This window comes from Pangasianodon hypophthalmus, chromosome 15 (genome assembly GCF_027358585.1).
Source record: "Pangasianodon hypophthalmus isolate fPanHyp1 chromosome 15, fPanHyp1.pri, whole genome shotgun sequence".
In the NCBI taxonomy this organism is placed as follows: domain Eukaryota; kingdom Metazoa; phylum Chordata; class Actinopteri; order Siluriformes; family Pangasiidae; genus Pangasianodon; species Pangasianodon hypophthalmus.
The window spans coordinates 19,752,603-19,777,542 of record NC_069724.1 but is presented as its reverse complement, the minus strand read 5'-3'; the positions used below and the strand labels follow the sequence as shown (position 1 = coordinate 19,777,542).

The following is a 24,940-nucleotide window of genomic DNA, read 5'->3' as shown; positions in this document are numbered from 1 at the left end:
ACACTAAATTACATTCCCAAGAAATCTTGAAAGTCTCTTCTTCATTCATCTAGCCAAAGACTGGATGCTGTATATCAATTGAATAGACACAGTGTCGCATCCAATCATTTCAGGTTAGCATCCAATAAAGTTCATCAGTATAGGAAAACTATCAAGGTAAGTTTAATTTGCTAAGATTAACTATCTATATTTACCCAAGTTAGCCTGGTTTCTTTGTGAAAGTCTGGTTAGACTACTATCGATTGCAGTAGCTAGCATAATTGGCTGGGCAGCAAGTCAAGTTCTTGCTAATGTTCTAGCTAATATTGCAAACTTCCAGAGATTGAGTGAGGTTTTTAGACAAAATTGTGTAGTTGCTTTAAAACAAAAATCATGTTCTAACAGTTTTTTGATTAGTAATAGTTACCGTTCAACATTTACATTTCCTTTTTGATACTTAAGTGCATTCAAAAGTAGTAAAATTTTCACTTTTGATTGAGTATATTTTTAATTGAGTAAGAATTTGACACCTTATCTATACTTTCACTTAAGTATAATTCCTCAATACTGGTGCTGAGTGGGTGGAGCATAAAGTCTTCATCAACGTTTGTAAGCGTAAGATAATGCAGAGAACAAAACAGTGAAATAAACATTTTTTTGTGTTGTTGAGTTTTTGTATATATTTTACTTCATTGTACAAGAAGACAAGTTATAGATGCAATTTATCCAAAAATCTGAAAAATTATTTACATGTCCAAAATGGTCCTTTCTATCTCTAGTGTCTTGGCTTAACCCTGCCTTGATTCCTTTGCCAATGGAATGGATCCCACTTGGTTGCACATATACAAACCTCTTTCATACACTGTATTATTCTGCTTACTCCAGATACTTGCTTTGACTTTGATCCAAATTCTGCAAATAAATCTTAATCATAAATCCACTTCCTCTTGCCAATTTCCCTGAACAAAGCCAAATAACTCTGTGGGAATTTTTTGCTGAGTAAGACACTTATCGTTATAGATCGCGCTGTGAAATTGCATATCTTGAGAGAGGCTCAACTGGACTGAGGCTCTTTTGTCAGCCTACTGCAGCTTTAACCTTTTCTATACAGAAGTTTCTTAAAGAAAATGGAACATTGATTTGCAGAAAATTGCATCTTCTTGCACCTCTTTGCAGACAATTGCACATTTACACATGGAGCCTTTGTGTTTCCTTTCATCAGGTGTGGAAAAATGATACATATGTGTCCTTGTGCAGGAAATTGGCTTTGATAAATTCACCTTCCTGTGCTCATTTTTTAAATTCTGTCCTTCTGATTCTGAAATAATGCACAGATAACAGTTTCAGTTGTCCTGAAATAGAGATTTATTTGCAGAAAGTCTTGGAGAATGTCTTGGTTTGCAGAATTTAATGCAGTGCATCAAAGTGAAAGGCAATAAATGTGCATTTTTTTAATCTCTGTTGCATCTCTGTTTAACCTTGGATAATATGTTGGTGCTTCCAAATACATACATTATTATTTATGCGTACAGGGGAGATAGGGTACAGTGTCTTAATCATAGTCAATGCTTATCTTAAGGACAGATTTTGCTATGGATAAATTTATGAACTTATGAATTTATTAATTTACTTAAGGGGCCATATTCAGATTTGGCAACTTAAGTTACATCAATATTTACACTGAGAAAGTTTTCTTGAGTAAAAGTGTTGTTTTTTACAATAGCATATATACTACTGCCTTTAAGCATGGTTTAAAATCAAGTGTCTTTAGGTCCCATAAAATAATCAGGGATAGAAAATGCGGACTGATGAAGGAAGTAGTCAAATGTAATATGTTGTACTGTAAAAGCAAGAGACTATTGAAAAATGAAAAATAATAAACACTAATATGATGATTATATGAATGGGAAGATGGCAAGTGTATAAGTCTATAGGAGTATATTATTGTAGTATATTGATGGTATATTGCTGCATGAATAATCCTAATTGTAATGATCACACTAATCACTGTGATTTTGATTTAATTTAACAATATAGCTTCCACTCTTCTTATTTGGCGGACTATAAAATAGCACTTGATCCAGCACATCCTAATCGGGGTCGTGAAATCTATGCAAGATATGAAGGCTGGATTTAAGGTTTAAGTTGTTGAATTTGAAGGATAAGCTGACCAAGCACTAATCTGTTGCTCTGCTGTCATTGTTGTTTATATTTTATCCAAAAGAAAAATTGGTCCTTGAGATAAGCAGTGTCTCAGATTAAGATGCTGTTTCTTCCAGTGTCCTCCATGCAGAAAAAAAAAAAAACTGTTCTCGTACTTTATATACTATTAAATAATTATTAGTGTCGTATTTATGTGTTTAATATTGGCCTAAAATGGAACTCCATAGTTTTTTAGTGTATTTACATCTTAAAACATGAATTTCAGCATGGCATATTGTGGTTACATCAAACTGTCCGTTAAACTGGGCACATTTTATTTACAGGAGAATTCATTAAAGCATGGGAATTATTTTATTAAATCTAGAATTGTGAATTAGAAACACAAAAAACAGCCTACATCAGTAATGTGCACACATTATTATTCATGACCTTAATTGAATATCTGTGTGTGCACTATGTACTAGGTATGCGATATGAATAATTTAATAAATCCAGTCACTTCTGTTGCAACACTCCTTTTTCTCTCACATGCCTAAGCTTTATGCTTTTTGCTGCTGTTAGTACAAAATAGACTACTTCTACTTTACTGTGGGGAAAAAATAGGCAGTGCTACTATATATCAACTGCTGTTTTATAAGCTGGCAGACAATATGAGTGGAAGCTATATTTTTAATTTAAGATAAATAATGTAATCATTACAATTAGGACCATTCATGCAGCCTCAAAATATTATTTCTTTCAACCTAGACCCAAGGTGACAGCAGGAGCATTAAATTAAATCACGTAACTTGCAGCTTATGGTATTCTCTTTTGTGCCAAGACAGCATTAAAGCATTGATCAATTATTTAGAGTCAGAGAAAGCCAAAAGCAGAGCCTACAGGAACTTGGTGTGTCTTTTATGAATTAATAGATACACGGGAGATTATAGGAGACTGTAGATGCACACAATGAATATGCTGTCATAGCTTAATGGAACAGTTCAGACAGTAACGAAATCAACACACTTTTCCCCCCACTTTTTTTTGTAGTTGATCAGCCAAGCTTGACACAACACTGTGCACACTACACACCTAAATCATCACACACTTGCCTTAACAGATATTTTTTTAATAAAGTATTACCATATATATGTGTTTGGCTTTAGGTTCAAAATTGAAGAAGCAATTTCAGACTACATTTTGAGTAAATAAGTAGTAGTAGTAATAAGTAGTATTTTTTTAATAAGAAAAGAAAACGTAATAAAGAGGAGTCTGTAGAAGAGAGGTAAATAGCAAAGCTGCGCTTATTGATGATAGAAGCACTCGAAGTCCCTGTCATTTATAATGTGTTACGAAATCTCAGTGACCAGACAGGGTGTAATCCTGACTCACTTCTCCAATTATTCCCCGAGTCAATACCCTGCCTTTGTGTAGAGTGGCAGAATACAAATGTTTTTCTGAACATCCATCACTGAAAGAGTTCACCCTCACACCCTCCTACAAACCTGTCTCCAAATTCATCAAAACTTTGATCCTGTGCTATAGCAGTGTTATGTTCAGGTTATCATAATATTTGACGTCATGACAGCTTACACCACATGCTAATGTTTGCTAGGTGTGCTTAAGTTAGCACCTGTTTTTTGTTGGTTTTTTTGTTATGAGATGAACTACAGGTTATGACACATGTTATGACAGTGATTATCATAGCGCAGTTAAATCTTCGAATCTGATGGGGCAGAAGGAGTGCGATATTTTTGTATAACAGCACAGTAGTTCCAGCTATAACGTGAGCAATCGTTTTATATTAATGCACTAATTTTAAAAAAAATGTGATATGTTTAACAATATATCAATAATTGTCAATGTGGTGAATATTTTGTTATAGAAGATGTAAAGAAATATATGACATTCTATGACGTTTCATAACACATTAATGATGTGATTACAAGGTTCAAGGTTCAACAAAATAATGACCTTGAGGTAGAGGAAAAAGCTCAGCGTTGCTTTTCAAGCCCTTCACATAACTCCAGTCACTCCAGCACTAAAAATGTTCCACTAATGCTCACTCTTGTCTTTCTTATTGCTTGTTTTCATTTCTTTCCCGGAAGGTTATTTTCCACTGCCATAAGTCTTAGGCTGTTCTGTAGTGTACTTAAGTCATTATCAGCAGCTAGACCTTTTGGCCAGAAATGAGCCTTTTGATGTCTGAGCCTTTTGACATCATGAGCCTTTTGAGTCTGAATGTTCAAAATACAGTCTGCACCAGAATTATTGGCACCCTTCTTTAAAATCAGCAAATTATTGTATAAAATAAACATTACACTCAATAATTCAAAATATCAACTCATGGGAAAAACTATTTATCTTTATAACAACATTTTTTAAACAATATTATTGTCTCATAAAAATATAATTATTGGCACCCTATGGAATTTTTCATTTGCCTTCTGTAGTCCCCAGGAAATATGTTGTTGCATTTAACCGTGTACTGTTTCATGGGGTATAAAAATGAGGTTGCATGTGTGTTAAATCCCTTTGTTATACATTAACAAAAGAAAAAAAAAAACTAAAGAACTTTCAACACAAAAGAGACAAATTGTTGTTGACTTGCACAAATCAGGTAATTGATGTAAGCAGCTACAAAAATCATTAAGCACAATTAGGCCCATAATGTTTAGATCTAAGGTTCTGTGTCTGAAACAGTTGGCCATTTCTCAGGAATTGGACCAATTACACACTTCTTGTAGTTGGGAAATTTCAAAATCAACTCTCAAACAACAGTTACATAAAAATAAGCTGTTTGGGAGCATAGCAAAAAAGAAGCTGTTCCTGAGAGAATCTCAGAAAATGCAGTGCCTGAACTTCACCAAGGATCATTAGAACTACAGCTGGCATGGTGTTGTGGTTAAGTGAGACCAATATCAAACCTTTTGGTCATGCACATCATCAGAATGTTTGTCCACAATAGAGGACTGCATACAAGGAAGAGCACCCACTGTAAAATGTGGTGGTGGATCATTGTTGCTTTGGAGCTGTTTTTTGGTTGATTCAGGGTGTTCCATGAAGAATTTTTGAATTCTACTTCTATCTGCCTCCATCTGTTGCCCTTTTATTTCCAAGTGATGGCCGTAGCAGGTTTGTTTTTACAATCCGGAACTGATTATTACCAATTAATCCAACAACAAAATAAGCATATAATGCATAATTTCTCCTAGTGTTATATACATATACGTTTTTATATTATTAATTTATATGCACAGATTACTTAAAAATATACAAATATAAAAGACAACAAAACATTGTGAAATGACTGCGACACTACTATTACCAGGATATTTCTGCCTGTAACCTGGCTGCCTCTGCGAGGAGGTTCAGACTTAGCCGTAGATAGAGCTTTGAACAAGATGAAGAGTCAAACATACTTCCAATTCAACACAGAAATGGTTAAAGAAACCAAAAACAAATAGTCTTTTGCAATGACCATTTCAGTCTCTAGATCTGAACTGTGATACTCTATGGAATTGAAGAGGGAAGGCCACATGCTCAATCCTGAAAATATAAGATGTCCAGGTCCATCCACAAATATCTTCAACCTTGTTCGATATTAGAAGACAGTATCATTTTAGTGCTGTTATTCTCTCCAGGACAGAATATTACTTGTAAGTGCGTGACAGAATATTAATTGTAAGTGATTATACCTTTGTAGAAAAAAAAAATGCAAAACTTTTTCTTTAAACATTTAGACAAATAATATACATATATCCATATATTCTTGAGCTGAGCTATATGTTGATGAAGGGTGCCAGTAATTCTAGAGGTAATTGACCAACTTAAAATTTTAGTCCCTGACTCTTCAGCCTAAGACAGTCACCTCTTTTTCCTCAGATAATATATTTTAGTGGTAGCTATGAGCGTGTAAAGACACTTCTAAAAATCTCTTTCAGCAGCTTTATGTCTCAGTCTCTGCCATCAAGCACTCTTTTTCCCCTTCATTACACTTAATAGAGGCAAGTTACCCATGCGATCCTCCAAATAAAGCAGAGTCTATGATGTTAATACTTCACTGCAACTCAATTGAATTTCAGCAGAGCACAGCAGTGTGAAGAAAGTTCAGACTTTCTGCTCTTTGTGTTCGCAAGGAACGTCACCAGAAGCACTTTTTTTTTTTTTTTTGCGTTGTCATGGTTATGATATTGACCAGCAATTAAACATTGTCATGACTAAAGAGTGTGTCAGTAAAATGGGACCATTAGCAGAGGAACTTTGTGGATAATGTTGTGTTACAGATGGCAGGAAATCGATCTGATCTTAGCTGTCACTGTTCTTATGAGATTATATCCATTGATCATTTGCAGTAAGAAGTCCACTGGCACTTCTACTTTTGTACTTAAGACAGAGGGCTTACACAAGATGTTTCTTGTGTTTAAAATCACAGTTTATAGTCATTGGAAGTATATCCCACTAGGAACCAGGTTAGTATAGCTTAAACCACACTTGAAAATAAGGATTAAAACCTGATGGACATGCTGTTATAGGAAAACAGTCAACCACCAACCATTACCACCCTAGAGTTGATTATTTTCCAGTAACAGCATGTCATGAAGAGATTTATTCCACTTATACGTCAGCAATTTCCAAACAATTACTAGAATGACACATTGTACTTTTTAATCCATTTAAAATTACAGTTAATGTTGTGGAAACAAGTTAGTTTCTCTTATCACTTAAGTTATATCAGGTATAAACAGTAGTTCCCTCACCAGCCTCTCTTTTTTGTCTTTTGGTTTAAGTTTAAAAAAAAAAAAAAAACTGCAGTGTGTCGTGTTGCCGAGAAACCGCAAAGTACAATCTCCTCTCTCCTGAAAACTTTCATGTAGCAGAAAACACATATTACCATTTTAATTTATTGAGTTGAGCACAAAATTTAATTAAGATCTAGTTAATTGCTTCCACTCTGAGTTTATAATTTTAAAAAAAGCTTTATATTACAATACTGGAGATATCTCATAAAAGTGTATTACGTTGTTTACCACAATATTGATATTATAATGCCATGCGAACTATTTTCCCTACCCAAAAAATGTTCATTTTGTAAGGTTAGTCACTGAGAACTTGTTTTTGTGTTGTACTTTTGTCATTGCTCACTGCGCTGCAGGCAGTTTGAAAATGACTTGACTTGAGTTAACTTTGATTGCGTTTTCATTCTATGCAGTTGCTCCAGTAATGACCCATTAACGTCTCCTCAGTTTGACCTTCATCAGAAGTCCACTTCTTCTTGCCAGAATGATTTGGCTTGTGCGTTGTACAGGACAGATCTCCTTACTCTCCTTACTGACTTTTCTTTACCAAATACCATGGCATGCATCTAGAATGCCAGGCAGCAGGAATTAAATATTAGGTACAGTATATAAAGTGCCCAGATTCCCAAAAGGCCCACTGAGAGTGAGTGTCAGGGCTCAGATTGTTTAGCCAATACAGACAAGCAAGCATGCACGCCCCTGTTGTCTGTATTGATCGAACTCAAATCAGTACTCTCTCTTTTGTCTGTTTAATAGAGCAAGTGATCTTTCTGCCTGATAGTGCCCACTAAAAACATAAAAAAAATAGGAGCCAATTGCCAATTCAAGTTAATAGAGTGTATTTCTGAGAGAGAGACAAAGAGAGAGGGGGGTTGCTTATGACATACAGATAAAGGCACATCTCCAAAGCTGTTTTGTTCTGATGGCCAACGAGATGTCGTTCATCTGGACTCATATGCTGCATTAAGGTACAACGACCCAAACAAATGGTAACAGAACATTATATGGCAATGTGCCTAGAATGTACCAGTTATTGATCATGGCACTGAAAGTAATTGGAAAAGGCTACAATAATGCGTAGGCCACGTTGGATTACAGATACAGTCCAGAGTTATATGAGCCCTTTATAAAAATGAACAAAAATATATATACTGTATAAAATGAATAATACATACAATAAATGACATTTTGATTTTAACATATAAGGATGCAATATAGTTATTTAAGACAGTATTTTACAAACTGTTTTCTTAATTAAGGATTTTTCCGCACTGCCACAGCTATTTTTGGTAAAGCCCCTTCTGAGGAGAATAATAGCACTGACTTTCTTCCTGTAATGTCTAATAAGGTTAGAGACCATTGTTAAATGGATCTTGACCCCTCCTCCATGCACAACATTTAAGCTTTTGTATATTCTTTTTGTGCATGTGTGCCGGAGTATTCTGTTCACACCACTTGTTTTCAGCAGAGTTAAAATCCGGAGACTGAGATTCCTGTCAGAAAACGCTGATTTTGTGTCTGCCAATGATTTCAGTCTTGATTTGCATGTATGTTTGGGCTTATCTTGTTGGAAGAACCACCCAAGACCAAGTTGCAACCTCCTGGTAGAGGCAACCTAGTTTCTTTCGTATGCTAGATTCTATTCAAGATATGAAAAGCATCACTCCTGCCCTACTGGAAGACCAAATACATTACTCACAATTTAAATATATTTTATTAAATTTTTTTTTAACAACGTTGCCAGATTACAGACATGTACATATGGATGTTTACTCTAAAGTATATTTGGCAAGATGGACAAGTATTATTGGGGCAAATACAGCAAATATTCTGTGACTACACCAGCCATTTTTCACTAGAATAAAATCTTTCTTTAAAAAAAAGGAAAGAATATAGAGTATGTATACTGCCTTCAAAAACTGGTGAGATGAAGGCACTTCAGATGGCAGCATTTTATGTAAACATAAAGGAGCAGGCAGACAGCTTCATCTCTCTCTCTCTCTCTCTCTCTTTCTCTCTCATCGTCTCATGGCTAGAAACTTAAAGTTTTTTGGTTTTGATTGAGGAGCTAATTTAAAAAGCTCCCTTTGAGGACACTGACAACAGTGAGAGGAGGTAGAATGGGTAGAGCAGGATAGAGATGTGTGCTTCAGTGAAATATTATCTTTCCCATTTAAGATTGAATGACCTCTCAGTGGAGCTGCTGAAAACAGATCTTTCATATATTCTTAGGGAGCTGGAAGTGAGCCAGTAGGTGATTTGGATGACAGGAATATAATTCTTTGTTTGTTGCCAAAATTCAAACTTCTAACCGGAGGGACCCTTCTAGACAAAAGCCGTAAAAATCTGCAGAAACAAACAAAAAAAATGAGTGTAATTTTAGTTCATTTTTTATTGCATGGAATCATCATGCTTGTATCTAATTTAATTTAAATGTTGTATTTAATCTATGCAATTGTCTTAGTAAAGGTTTTTATGGTACAAATGGAGTTTTGTTCTTAATTCATGCATTCAGTGATTCCCTTTACCTTTTTCTTTATTATTTGTCTGTCTGCAACTCCAGACGGGTTTTTATAAAGGAGTAGCCGGTTCTCAGGTGACTCTCTCCAGTCTGGTGAACCAGAGCAGGGCCATGCTGGAGGAGCAGGCCAGACACCTTCTTACTGAGCCTGAGAGACAGACCATGAGCTACTACATCCAGGAATATCGCAACGGACACATTGGAGTGGAACAGCTGGTCATGGCCCTGTTTGAGCTCCTCAACACGCATGCCAAGGTTTGTCTGTGTGAAAGGTTTTATTGATTGTCTTGGTTCTGCAATCTAGTGGCTACATCCCTTAATGCTCTTGTGATCCTTTCATCAGTTCCTCCCCGTAACCATCACATCCATTTGATTTCCAGACACTGAGATGTTTTTTAATAATAAAGCTGTGATTTGATTTTCCTTGGCATATCCAGGCAATCCCTGTGTTGACTCACAGCAAGTACATCTCATACTAAAGTCGTAGATAGCCTTAACCTCAAATAAGCCAAAACATGTTTGGTATTTGAGCTATGCTTCTTAGTGTTACATTGAAGGTAGATGCTAACAAACATTAGTCCTTGCCAAGTTTCAAATCTACTAAATCTCTCAGATTTAGTTCTTGATCTTGGTGAAATATCTTATTGAAGGATTCACCTAGGGCCAAATCCTAACCTCATGACAGAGGCAATCTGATTTTCACTAAAGCATGCTGGTACAACAGAATTCAAGATGCTACACTATTTGGCAAAAAGTTTGTGGACACCTGACCATTACACCCATATGTGCTCCTTCCCAAACTGTTGCTGCAAAGCTGAACGCACACAATTGTATAGGATGTCTTCATATGCTGTAGCATTACAATTTCCTTCACTGGGGCCCAAACATGTTCCAGCATGACAGTGTCCCAGTGCACAAAGCGAGGTCCATAAAGACATGGTCTGAGCATCCCAAGTGACCTGCCAACCCTGACAACCCCACTGACCACCTTTGAGATGAACTGGAATGCTGATGACCTGAATGAAACTGATGAATCAGTTTTTGCTTTAAATAAGGAAAAGATGACTACTCAAGTACTTTTTTGAATTAGTTGTTAGCTAGTAAAAATTGATAGTCATGCAACCCCTAGACTACATCATAGCACATTCATCTCAAACCACATCGAATTGTCAAATAGACTTTCTTCTCTGGTTTCTGAGACTATGCACAGTGTTGTTTAGAAAATGGGGACAAGCACATCATATAGTTTAAAAGTGCTTTGCCAGCCATCTTGAAGCCAGGGCCACTTACTTACTCAGCACAAACACAAAGTTTTTGAAGTTGTATGTTTTGTTACCTTTTAGCCACTAATGGAAATTGTAAGGAAATAAATAAACAAGTGTTACATCAAATACTTAAATCTTTGTATTTATGGACTTAATTGTCCACTCACAAATTCAAATGACAAATGCACTTATTTGGGGAAGCAGTCCAGTAGACCTAACACTTTGCTGCTAAATTTTGAGTAAAGAGGAAGATGCTCAGATGATTTTTTTCGGCCATCTCTAAAGCATCCGTGTGTGTGTGTGTGTGTGTTTTGGCTACAGTTCTCGCTGCTGTCTGAGATGCGGGGGCTGGTCAGTGCACAGGATCTGGAGCGTTTTGATGCACTAGTCCTCCGCAGGGAGATTGAAGCTCTGAAGGCTCGACAGGGAGCAGCAGGAGGAGCAACACTGCACACTGACTCCTTCTCAATGGTGTCCTACCCCGACACTCTGGCCTCCTCCTCAGGCAGCTACATGACCAGTACCACACTCAGCTCTGCACGGGTATGAGGAACAGAGGGTGTGTGGGGGATGTGAGGGATGTGTGTGTGTGTGTGTGTGGGTATAGGTGTGCGTGTGTGTGTGTATGTATATATATATATATATATATATATATATATATATATATATATATATATATATATATATATATATATACATTGTATATACTGTATATACTATATGTGTGTGTGTGTGTGTGTGTGTGTGCTGGATCCCATGATAAGCATATTTCAATGTGTAAATAAATGATACATGTTTATGATAGGATATTTGCTAAAGTCTATGTTGAGTAAGAGAGGGGTTTAGCTCCTCTGCTTAAATGTGGCCTCTCTATTGTAACGATTGTGTGTGTGATTGTGTGTATCTCAGTGCGTCAGCTGGTCAAACTCTGATGGTGGGTAAAAAAGTGATTCAGAACAGTACACACACTGTGTGGGTGTAACAGATGGAAAAGTGCTGAGTTCCTGCTGAATTTTATAGCCTGGAGTACCAAATACTAGATTTCAGAAACTATTTAACACCAGTATTAACAGTATTCCCTCTGCATCCAATTAGGAGCGACTGCTGTGGTTGATTGATATGATGGAGGTAGGACACAGATACAGATGTGTTTGCAGTGGCCTGACTTATTTCTTTCCACCTCTCATACTCACACACATACACACAGACATGCTTGTCTTACTATTCTTGTGAGCACCTTAAATTAATATACTTACAAATACAGCCCATTAACACTATGCCTAAACTTAACCCTAATCTTAACCTCAGTAACCCGAAGGAAACTTTCAGCTCTTTTAGTTTTGGGAGTTTAGTTTTAGAGTGTGTATTTTTAATGGGGACCAGCCAAATGTCCCCACAAGGTCAGAATTTTCAAAAATTCCCATCTTTGTGGGGACATCTGGTTCCCACCAACATATAAAAACATGCCTCCATATACACACATGTACACACAATTGGTTTGGTCTTATGTTTGAATATTCTCCATTCTCTCTTTTATATTTTATATCTACGCGCACACACAACACACTGCACACAATACACACATTTAACTACTACTCAAGCTGGATTAGTTTTACCCCAGGTTGTTCGGTAATTTGATTTGTAAGAGATTTGGCTGATTCAGACACGGTAAAGTATCTGTGTAATTTGCCCAGATTGGTACATCATACACTCTCAGAAATAAAGGCACCAAACTGGACTTTTCCTTGTGACTGGTGTTGTGCCATCAAGGGTATATCTTTTCTGTCTTTAGTATATATCTTTCGCCTTGTAATGTGAATTTAGAATACCTTTAAAATAATTTAAGTGATATAATTGGACCTTAAGAACCACTGATGTAAAGCTAATTAAAGGTATATGACGTGCACAAAAGATACATTTTAAAAGTACAAAAGTTGTACCCTTGATGGTACCACCCAAGCAACAAGGAAACATTACAGTTTGGTACCTTGTATTTATTTTGGGGAATCCAAGAATCATTGTCAAGATACAATTATGAAATGCAGAAATGCACAATACTATTGGCAAGACCTCACAAGGAGGAAGAAACTCGACAGGACGTAAATAAACAAACTAATTAAGGTGAAACACAGAACGGGTGAACGCAATCAGTTAACACACCAATGACAGGACAGGGGTGGAGACAGGACTAGAAAAGCACATAGAAGTGTAAACAAGAGCACATAACTTGAACCCAAAACGAAACAATATGAGAGCAGAGAGGTGCAATTTGTGACACTGAGAGCGTAGCCTGGATGTACACATCAGCATTATGCGACACTTATGCAAAATCGACAAGGCATACAGCCGTATCTATTATCAGGTTCAGATATTACATTACCATAAGGTCAATACGAGCATAACTGCTATTACTGAAAGAGCTCTGTGTTCCGTAAAATACAGAAAGTCATTTGCTCCAGGAATTAGAACTTTTAAGACTTGTCAGAACTACAGATGCAGCTGTTGTGTGCTGAATTAAAATCACGGATAATGCCGTGCCTTGCCAAGTAAAACGTATCCAGCTCAAATAGGACTGTATTTGAATGCTATGATCTTATGGAATGGCATGACCAACACGTGTGTGCTATATACGCTTTATTTCTCTATAGAGTGATATACACCTTATTTCTTTCTTTTATACACAGATTGGTGACAAATTAAAGGAAATACCAACATAAATTGTCATGTTTGGTCACCTTGAGCCACAGCATCAGTGGTGTTTTAATGATGGTGTTGTTGTTCAATCAGGATGGAAATGTTTTGTCATTAAGATGATCAGTAAGAAGAATTTAGTGTTGACTGGCAGTGACGCTTCTCTGTAAGGGGACAAATGGAGACAAACCATGCCAGAAAAATGAATCCTACAGCAAAACAGAGCCAGTGGTGTTTCCTTTAGTTTGTCACCCATCTGTATATGTGTGTGAGTGTGTGTTTTTCCAGGAATGCATAAGGTTTTTTTTTTTCAACCTAACTCTATGCACTACATCTGTTGTGTATGTGCACTCAGATGAAGAATAAACCTGAAACCTGTTAACTCAAAATAAACACAGATGCAGTATATAACCTGTATTTTAAAACAAAGCTTTAAGACAGACATGAGAGAAAATCTTACCAAATCTGTTATTTTTATATTTGCACAAAATATTTTACAGATTTTATTCCCTTTTTGATGTTAAATACTGTAATTTTTATTAAATAAAAATGTGTTAAATATAAAAATAAAATTTACAGTTATTTTTCTAGACATGAAATAAAGCATAAGTTATACAGATGTTTTGTATAAGTGTTCCTTGATTACCCAGTTAAGTTTATTGGGTTTTGAGTATATGTTATTTTCTCAATGCAGGGAAATGTGTTGAAGTTCTTGTCTGTACTTAAAGTTAAACAGTAACGTGGGAGAAAAAAAACAGTGGGATGTTCTTTAAAGTAAATCTCTCTTTCTGTGACTTGACAACTCTATGGTAGGGTTTATTAGGTATATGCATGTGAGCAAGATTGTCTCCAAATGTCACTGAGTATACTGTATTTTTGAGCTTGTATCTCTTCTCCTGCTCGTTATTGTGGTGTTGTCGGACTGCTGTACAAGCTGCCAGTGTGAAATCTAAACAGCATAAGCAACAAAACCTTGGCAGCACACTTTGCTTCCCTCTGGGACTCGCACACGGTGATCAGATTGGCACTGCAGTCAGAGTTCTGTGGTCCTTGAGCCAAAAAAGCAGAGCACACATCTGTCACAGCCTATACGGCTTTCTGACAAAAAAGAGTTCTAAGGGAAAACTTCCAGCTTTCTGCTCCGCTGGAGCTCAGCTGGGGATTGTGGACAAGTGGAGGACCTGGGCTGACTTAGTGCACTAGAATTTCACACATAAGATTAAGAGAAGGATGAGTGAAAGCTTGGGGAGGGAGCTAGAGGGACAGATTGTCTGAATTCATGCATAGAAGGTGAGGAAAAGAGACATGTTTCAAGTGAACTTTTAAGCAAAATAACTCAGTAGTCATCCACAGTCAAGTGCAAAAGTTTGCATACCCTTTATTTAGGATGTCAAAAAAATTCTGACAGTTTACAACACAGCCAAGTTTGGAAATACATTGATTTCCCCAACCTTTCAGCAGGGAATCTCGCACTGCTGTATGCAAAACTTGCAACACTGCCATAAAATACACCCATGATACAAGTTATCACTTATGTTAAAGCAGTTGTAACCAGTCATTCCCTCACCAACCTCTTTTTACTCTCTGGAACGTACAAAGCCCTCTGTCCTGACTCTCCCATTGTGTAATCTTAAATGATTTGAACTAAATCATGTTGGATCAGGCCTGAATCGAATCTTATCAGTGCTGAACTGAATAGTATCAGTTCAGTAGTGTGTCACATTACACAAGTAACTTTCAATTAAACAAGTTTATTTGTACTGGTTTTGTGTCCTATCATATATTCTGTATTGAGATGTGTATACTATAATGTGTATCATCTGAAACGGACATTGACACTGCTACCCATTATGTACAGTATTTTAGGCAACAGGATATTAAGTTTGGATTGTTATCTTGTTTGGAGATTTACCCACATTCAGTGTAGAAATGATTAAAATGAATCTGTAGTCAGATTTTTAATAGAGGTTTTACATACATTAACAGACAGGGTGCAAGTGTGTGTTTATTAAGGGCTTTCCCATAATCGTAGTTAGTGGTCTAGAGCGGGGTTCAATACACAGATAGGCAACTTCAGAAAGGGGTAAACCATAACATGAATGTGAAAACTGGCGAGAAAAAGATAAAGATAAAGATAAAGAAGACGAGAACAAGGTTTAGAAATGCACACATACAATGAACGAGACTTCGCAAAGAAACAAATGATACTGTTAATTAAGCAATATTGCATGAGCAAGAGTGCAGTTATACTGAATATTGTCACGGCTGTGATTCGGCCATAACTATTCATAGCCATGCCAATATTCATTATAACCGCAAAATTGTGAGTGTGATATTGCTTTTATACAAAGGTTCTATAATCAAGAAATATAAATATCAAGTAAGTGACATTTCAGACACAATATAGCCAAATGTTTTGTTTATTTTTGCTCCGCTAGCGGAAATAGATACCGATTAGATCCCAGATCCCCATTACTCTAGGGACAGCAACTAAGAAAATTTGAGTCTATAAACTCAAAAGTGTTTCATTTTTCCATAAATTTATCAGTTCTGCTACAGGTTTTTTTTCATGTCCCTGGTTCAGTTCGCTGAAATGCTTTGCTTGGTCCGCATCCAGATCACAGTTTGCCAGCAGACGACCCTTGCTGTAAACCTCTGTCAGCAGTTTTTGGTAAAGTATTGCAAGTGGGCATTTGTCTGTGGTTTGTGCACACGTGAACATTTTTTAAAGACCACACTGACCTCTGTTACCATTACTGTTTATGAAAGCTTTCACATACCGTTCCAAGAAGCAAATAACAAAACCATCAAAGCACCGAAGTATCATTTCTACCGTAAGAGGGTTCCAGTGACACCAGTGTCATCAGTACGTCTGTTTTAATTAAAATGTTCACAAGGAGCATTACCATAAAATCAAGTAAACATCTACCTACTCCAACAGACAGGTCTTTGAAGCTAAATGCAAATGAATTAGCCATGAGTGCTTCCTATACTTGCACTGAGCAAGCAATTAGAGGTAATTGATGGGGCTTTTGTTTTGCTTGGGGAGAGCTTTAATGAGGAGAACTGCAGGCGTGTACTCACCGGGCTGTGAAGAGCAAATCCCAGAACCTCCCTGCCATTCCAGGCACCTCTTAATCTTAATCAGGATTCTGCGTTTTGTGGTTGGGGGGATAGAGAGAGAGGGCTTGAATGTATAAGAGTGAGTGTGCATGTTAAACAGGACCTAAAGGCACTGTTGTTTTGTGGTGGCTTGTCTGAGAGATACAAACTCAGCTAAATGCAGTTTGGATTAAACATTCGTTATGCAGGTTTTTGTAAGGTTCTGACTTCTTTATGCTTTCAATCTCTTTCTCAGAATGACAGTGCGGTGGAGACGAATGGAGAAGACGCCCAGGAGAGTAGAAACGCCCTTCCCGACGTCTCTCTGGTGAGCCCTGCGAACACGGTTTGAGCACAGCCGCATACACAGGGCTCGGGCGGAAAAGCCACGACAACTCATGTCTGCAGTAATTACACATCTAAACAATATGACGGAAGATTTCAGGCATTAAAGGGTACCTAGGAAATGTCTTGTCAGTAATGTGCAATGCCGTTAGCACTGATTCCTTTCCGGAAGTAAAAAGGTCACCAGAAAGAAGAGTCTCGAGAGTCTTCTCAGCCAGTATACTATCTGCCACATCTGTAGCATATATGCACATTTATTTGTAATTGTAATTGAAATCTTATTTACGCAAAATCACTTGTAATGGAAAGCTAAGGGCAGTTGTGGAATCCTGTCAGTGGACTGTACTCTGATGTTACATTCTAAATAGTAGAGGTCTTAGGCTGAGACAGACATGATAAATCTCTTGCCAAAGCTGTTCTTAAGTAGTTCTGTACAACTTTGCAACACAGGAGCAGTAACAGCAAAAGTCAATTTGGCGGCTTAAACTTTTTTCAAAGTTCTGTATCCATGCACCATTAGATAGGAAGTAGGACATGTCCAAGTTCATAAAATGCATGTTGTATATAAATGTTTATACCACAGCATTGTGAAATTCTCCTGTCTGATTGGTCAGAAGGTGTTGATTCATTTTCCAGAACAGCAGCACTGATAGTAGTGCCAGCTGTAATTCAAATCACATTCATCTAATACGTTATCATTTCTGTGGAAGACTATGGTGGACACTCCACATAATCTAATGCTAATAATAAAAAAATTTTAAATATGTTGATATATACGTTCAGAGATATTTACTTTATGTAAAATTTATGGAAGGAGTCTCCAGTGTCAGTGCTTTGTAATGGTCAGTTATTTTTCTTCCCTGTCTTCAGGACTTTATGCTTTCTGGCTTCTCATTAACATGACACACTTGACTTTTTTTGTCTCATTAACTTAAAGAGAGGCTAATGAGGGAATGATGTTTATAGCTGCTACAGTGTAAGTGATAACAGGAACCTGTCTCAAAGACATTCCACAATAGTGAATGTAACTATAAATGGTTAAAAGTCTGATGTATTGTTTATTAATCCATTAAACATTGTTCATTAATCCATTGAACATTGTAATCTTTGGTAAATTGCTGTGGTATAAGAGGAATAAACTATTTCAGGACATGGCATTATTGGAAAATAGTCATTTTCAGGGTGCTAACAGGGTGGTAACACTTTGCTTCTAACATTTTGCATTGGGCTTCATTACACCACCCTGCTGTTGATTATTTTCCTATAACAGCATGTCCCATCATGCTTTATTCCTTACTTATGTACATCCATGTGCAATCAAACCTACTCATAACACTGAAGTAAAACCTCTGAAAAGATCAATTATACAGATTTAGTGTTTAATATATAAATAACTTCGATGGATATTAATAAAACTGTTCTACAGATATAAACATTGATTGACGCCCCTGCAACTGCTCCTAGACTGCTTTTAGATTATAAGCGAGTTTCATGTAGGCTTTCAGTTTTTTCTCAGTACAAGGAATTGTCAAAATCATTGATTGTGGTAATTGGACTACAGATGTGGTAGATAGAGTTTAGATGGAAAGCTCTGACATATTTGTGTAATGACATGGTGTGTGTGGTTGTCTCTTGGCTTCCTGTGTTATGAGGGCTGAGTACGAAAGACAGGTGCTCTTTTGTCAACATGGGTAAGTGATGTGTTAGACTTCTAATGAAAACCAATCAACTCGTCACAGCCGTTTCCACGGCAACAGACACCTTCAGGCTGGGATTTGTGCGATTGGAGTTTTCCAGTGATTTCTGAGAGCCAGGAACACCACTCAGACAGCTCGCATTCACCCCTTTGATTAGTTTCTCTCTCCAGCCACTCCATCCATTCAATTTCTGCTCATGCTTTTTGCTTTGTTTTCCTTCATTGTTTTCTTTGTTTTGTTCTATTTTTTGTTTTTTTGTTTATCTCCGGGATGAATGAGCAAACCGATTATTTTGCACAAGAATTTTGTGCTGGATAATTAAATGATTAAATGATTTTTATGTCGAGAAATAATTTGAGACTGATGCTGTTTTAGAGTGTTTGTTGTTTTCAGTGTGTTCGTGTGTCTGTTCTGATAAAAGCTCTGCTACAGTCAAGAATCTCTCATGATGTTTTTATGCAAGACATATTCTAGACCTTTTATACTTTAATTAGTTTAACATCCGATGCCCTGTTCTTCCGTCCTAGGATGAGATGGGGTCAACCTCAGAATCCCCACCTTCCTTCAAGCCCCCTCCTCCCCCTCGCGTACAGCGCCGCCCCAGTCGTAAACCCGCCCCCAGCAAACGCCCCCCATCTGACTCCTCTAACTCTGACCTGCACTTCACCACCCCTTCCCACTCACCTACCAAAGACTACACACAATCCAAACACCCTCCTGATGGCCCAAAGAAAGAGCCACCATTGGCTCAGCTCTCCATGGTGAGTCAGCACTTGATTGGTCCTTTCCCGCGTGTTCAGTCCCCCAACAGGTTGAAACCCCCTCCAGCACCGGCAGTCCCAGCTCCTCCTGCTCCTCCTCCACCCTCGAGTCCAGAAAAACCCAAAACCACTCCCTCATCCCCATCTTCCAACCAGCACTTTGTCATGGTGGAGGTGCACAGGCCCAACGCAGAGCCTGACGTCAACGAGGTCCGACCACTTCCCCAGAGCAGAGGTGAGGAGATGCAGCATATCACACAGTCACAGGTTAAAACATTCTGAGTACTGATCTGCAGCTGCTATACACATGTCAAGTCCATATTTATTGTTTTTGAAAGGAAATACCATGGCTTCAAGATCATGGTGCAGTGTACAACAAAAAGACTTTGCAAGTGTGTGACATGCTATATTTAAACCATAGTTTTAAGAATTCGACACGTTTCGAAAAAGACAGCTGCATCAGAAGGCTAGCAGGCAAAGTTTGAAGGTGATGCTGTATGCATTTTGGTGCACTATTTACTAAAAACTAACGTTTCTGTTAAAAAAAAAACAGTGTATAACAAAAATCATTACACATTTTCTTTTATTAATATAACATTTTCAAGTGAAATGGGGCATTTAGAAAAGATGAATGGCTGGACTAGTTTTATACATCAGGATTATTGGATTGTAAAAAGTGGCCATTAAAAAAAACAAACATGGAATCATCTAGCTCAGCATTTTGCTCAGGGGATAGGAAGGAGTAGGAAGGGGGATGAAAAATGTTATTGGTTCATGGTTTATTAGTGATATTATTGGTTCATTTTATCTTTATTCTGCATGTGCATAGTAAAGTAGTCAAGAGAAGAAATCATTGCAAGTTGATGGACAAATCATTTTCCTTTTAAATGACTGTTACTGATGTATGGTGCACAGTATTACCATGAGCATGAGGTTGTCTTTAACATTTGTCTCTCCGTTTGTCTAGTTACAGACAGCACACATTGGCAGTATCATTCTATATCAGACAGCAAGAGTGCAAGTTTCATAATAACAGTGACTAACTGGTTTTGCAGATGTTTTACAACATTTATCAGTCTTTTAGTAGAATTGTGTGTTTGCGTTAGCCAAACCGAACTCCATTTCCTCCAGATTTACAAAAGTTTGTGAAATACTGATTTGTTTCCGATTTTACTCACGTATGTAAAGTGTGAATCATGCATGAAGTGCAAAGTGGGTGAAGTGTGGAAATTTACACACACTCAAGAGCACAAGTAGGATACGTAGGATATGTTTTTGTGAATTTAAGGGATTTTCACGGATACCAAATTTCTTGTGTAAACACTCGTATGAGTGAGCTTGATAAATGAAGCCCATTAAATATAACTGTAAACACATTAAAATTATTCTTTAATTGTAATTGTTGTCAAATTGCTGTGGTATAAGTGGAATAAAACACTGAGACATTGTGTTATAGCAAAAAATAATCAACCTTTGTGTGGTACCCAAATCGCACCACCCCACTGTTGATTATTTTTTCATAACAGCATGCCCTGTAATGGTTTAATCCTTGTTTAGCACCTTTTTTTTTTTACTCGATGATAACTTAGCAGTGTACTTACACTGAATTGCAATGCAGTGTGCATAAAAGCTAAATGATTGTGTTAAAAGTTTCAAAGAGTTGCAAAAAAAAGCACAGCACAAAAAAAAACAAAAAAAACAATTCATACTGCTGATTTAAATAATGCCCTGTCCTCTACTAAAAAAATCCATAAATAATTAAAAACAACACAAACTTTTCTGTCTTGGAATCAGCCTAGAGCATATTATTATAGCTCTTATGTAATAATAACAAACTCCATATCACCATAGCAACAGCTGTCGATGTTGATGGTGTTGGCATGCCGATTATTATGTTGATAAATTTATGTTCCTCCCAGCTATGGCACTGGCTTTGACTCTTTGCTGTAGCTCATATTGCTACTGCTTTATAGAGATCTTGCATTTCAGTGACAAAATCAGAGGATATGTCATAAACAAATGAATCCTTCCACTCTGCAGTACAAAATGACTCATGTATATGTGTCTGCGCTGCAGGATCCACTCTGTCTCAGCTCTCTGACAGTGGACAGACGCTGAGTGAGGACAGCGGCGTGGACATTGCAGAGTCAGGACGCCTGAGCAAGGAGAGCAGTCCACGTCCTGCCAGAACTCGGCCACTGAGAGAGAGTGCAGGGGGAGGGGAGGGGAGCGCCATTAAACCGGTGAGACCGAGAGAAACAGAGAGAGTGAGAAAACTCACATCTGAGAAAAAAATCTAAAAGAGAAAATAGATGGATGTGTGAGCTGAACTGTTGCGTAAGGATTGTGTGTTTGAGCTGTGATTAAAATATGAGTTGAAATATCATGCTTTATATTTGTTTCTCATTCACCTCCTTTTATTTTTTTATTTCATCTGTCATTAAAAGAAATGATCCCATTGCACTGAAAGCGAGCTCCACTTTATGTGTATACACAGAGGATACTGCTTTACAAATGAACACATGGCAGTGGTAGAAGCACAGATTGTCGCCTTTTGAAATGATCTTGAATGGGAAGGTTGATATGAAAGGCAAATGTGTATGTGTTTGTGTCTCTCTGTTGCAGAAATTTCTCGATTCATTATTATTCTGGTCTTTCTGTTTCTGTCTGTGTAAATATGGCCGTGACGCTGACAGCCCGGTCTGCTGGAGCCCATGTCAACTCTGGTGCGAGTGCCGAAGAGCGCCAGCACCCTGGGTATCGCTATTGAAGGAGGAGCCAACACACGCCAGCCCCTGCCACGCATCGTCACTATACAAGTGTGTATCATAATGCAGTCACACCTATTATATTCCCTATGTAAGAAAAATAACTGGCAAAATCATTTTAAAATTCTCATGCATAAAGCATTGCATATATACACTGTACATACTGCTAATCTTATTAATTAATCTCATTACATACATTATAAAGCTATATATCCTAAATATTTTATAGATTGTAGAGTGAAACAATATGTAATATAAGCAAGCTACTTTAAAAAAAATCAGGTTAACTAAAGCTACACTACAAGCTGCATGGCAAAATTAGCTTAATTGTGTGGCAGAAGAAAATTCAGATTGTCTTCTATATACAGCACAGTTCTGAAAACTACAGGCTTTCCTGAACTGAAATTGGTGTCTATTTTTGCACAAAACTGGAATTACAGGTCTAGTTTAAATCTGGTTACCCTCAAAAGTGAAAAGGGGAGAAAACTGTTTTTACAGACTTCATTTCACTTTCACTGAAAGACACCCCACCTACCTTTTACACCTTACACACAACAGTCTATAGAGGTTACAAAGAATGCTGCGAAAAACAAAAAAACATCCAATTCTGCAGGTAAAAACACCTTGTTGATGAGACAGGTTAGAGGAAGTTGGCCAGACTGTTTCGAGCTGACAGGAAGTCTACAGTTACTCAAATTAACACTCTTTACAACCGTAGTGAACAGAAAAGCATCTCAGAATGCACAAAATGTCAAACCTTGAGGTAGATGGACTACAGTGGGCATAGTTACGTTTCTTGTTGTAGAACAGACGTTGTAGAACACAGTTTAGTACCTTTTATCAGACATAAGCAGATATAATCAGTCACCCCTGTTTTTTTTTTCTCTCTCAAAATCGTGAAAGCATTTTTGTTTCTATTCCTTTAGCAATGACCTGGAGTCTCCTTCCATAAATCTTAAATAAACTTTCTCCTTACAAAACTCTTGACCAAAGCAATTTATCTACGATTGAACAGAACATTTTTCATCTGTATATAGTTAAATTACATTAATAAATCACATATTAATATGAATGCATTAATATGTACTTGTGAATTGCCTTGCAGCAGGGACTAGTGTCAGAGCTGTTAAATTCATTTAACCTTCTGGCCACACAGAATGGTTAACTGATAAGAGCTCTGGTGTAATTACAAATAATAGCTAATAAAAAAGGATGCTCAAGAAACTGTTTACTCTTGTAAAGTCCTGAGCTCATTAGCAGTCAGTAACCTCCTTGAGTCTTTTGTCTTGTTTTTTCAAACAGTAGACAGGAACCTCTACTCTTCTGAGAAGGCTTTCCACTAGATTTTTGAACAGATATTTGTAGGATTTGTGTTCATTCAGCCACAAGAGCATTAGTGAGGTCAGGAATTGATGTCAGGCGAGAAGGCCTGGCATGTAGGTGTTCGGTAGGTTTGAGCTCAGAACTCGAGTTCTTCCACTCCAGCCTTAGCAAACCATGTCTTCATGGAGCTCGCTTTGTACACAGTAGCATTGTCATGCTGGAACATGTTTGGGCCCCTTAGTTCCAATGAAGGGAAATCATTATGCTACAGCATACACAGACATTTTAGACAATTCTCTGCTCCTAACTTTGTGGCAATAGTTTGGAGAAGACTAGTTAAAAACACTTTCAGCATTGACAGTGTACATATGAGAAATGGATCCTGTGAGAAACTTTTTCTCATCTTCAGTGTTAGTGTTATCTATTTTAGTTACAATAGCTTTCTTCCTCCCACTCAAGATATGTAAAAGTACAATTCAGGATTCATTGTCATTTAAATCAGTTCTGCTTTGATTCTCCAGGCTGGGCAGCTAGAAAGTATGGCGGTGGATTATATCATTTTAAAAAGCTGCTATGCCTCCTTTACTCCTAAAGAATTTGAAAGGCAGAATATAGAAGTTCAGTTAAGAGCTCTGTGCCATCTGTCACATAATGGCCTAATGAGAACATGGGCAGCTTGACTCAGTGAAATAGAGACAAAAGAACCACATGGGGTATCGTCAGACAGTGAAGGTCCACTTATGCTTCCAATCGAAAGGCATTTGCAGTTCGGAAAATCGCTTTCCAAAACTAGAGCATCCAAGCTGGCCTTGCAACTACATTGTGATTGGCCAGTAGTAAGTCCTACAATAAAACAAATTTCAGCTTGATTTTTTAAAAATTCTTTTTTTTGTTTTCCTTTATCTTCAATTACATTATGCTTGGAAATGATACTAATGCAGCAACAAGCTGGAGCCACTTCATATTTCCAATGTCAATGTCAGAGTTTTAAGGACATGTCACTTATAAAATGACTTCACACTTCTATCTACACTCTACAGACATTTTTCACTTTAAATGAGTGTAAAGCAGCTCTGTTCTGCCTGTAAACTAACAGGTTAATTAGCTGCAAACAAAATGACACTAACACTGATGTTCTTTACAAGTCTACAAGACGATTAATAAATCAGAAATCATTACAGTACAGAGGCTTGGAAGAGTTTCGTTCAGTTTATTTTATCAATAATCTTGCTGTCAGAGTCACAAGCTTTAATGGACCCGTTGGAAATTCGATGATATGCTGCTTGGCTGTCAGCTGCTAGTTAGATTGCTACCTTCTGTGTTAATGACTCATGACTAGCAAAAAATATGGTGGGTATCATGAAATTGGGAATATGGCTCTGTCTTTAATCTTGAATAAACACAGTGTTTTGACACACGCTGGTGTTCTGTAAACAAAGACAATAGTTCATACATAGTTTCACACAGGCGTTAAAGTGGTTTTCCTCTGTTTTCTTCACTTTATTAGATGAGCTGAACAAGCAGGTCACTTAGGAATTCATAAGCTG

The 24,940-nt window shown here is 37.3% G+C and overlaps 1 protein-coding gene across 3 annotated transcripts in view; it reads left to right on the top strand.

Moving 5' to 3' along the window:
• The window catches only part of whrna (whirlin a), a 112,139-nt gene that overhangs the window by 78,941 nt on the left and 8,258 nt on the right, over nucleotides 1-24,940 (top strand). The window contains exons 6-12 of one of the 3 annotated variants that reach the window (XM_026929154.3): nucleotides 9,484-9,696; nucleotides 11,028-11,249; nucleotides 11,802-11,834; nucleotides 16,756-16,827; nucleotides 19,069-19,537; nucleotides 21,379-21,545; nucleotides 21,999-22,121. In XM_026929154.3, the coding sequence (XP_026784955.1) occupies nucleotides 9,484-9,696; nucleotides 11,028-11,249; nucleotides 11,802-11,834; nucleotides 16,756-16,827; nucleotides 19,069-19,537; nucleotides 21,379-21,545; nucleotides 21,999-22,121 (1,299 nt within the window). The remainder of the gene's footprint in view (nucleotides 1-9,483; nucleotides 9,697-11,027; nucleotides 11,250-11,801; nucleotides 11,835-16,755; nucleotides 16,828-19,068; nucleotides 19,538-21,378; nucleotides 21,546-21,998; nucleotides 22,122-24,940) is intronic. The other 2 variants (XM_026929155.3, XM_026929156.3) reach the window with 2 other exon arrangements.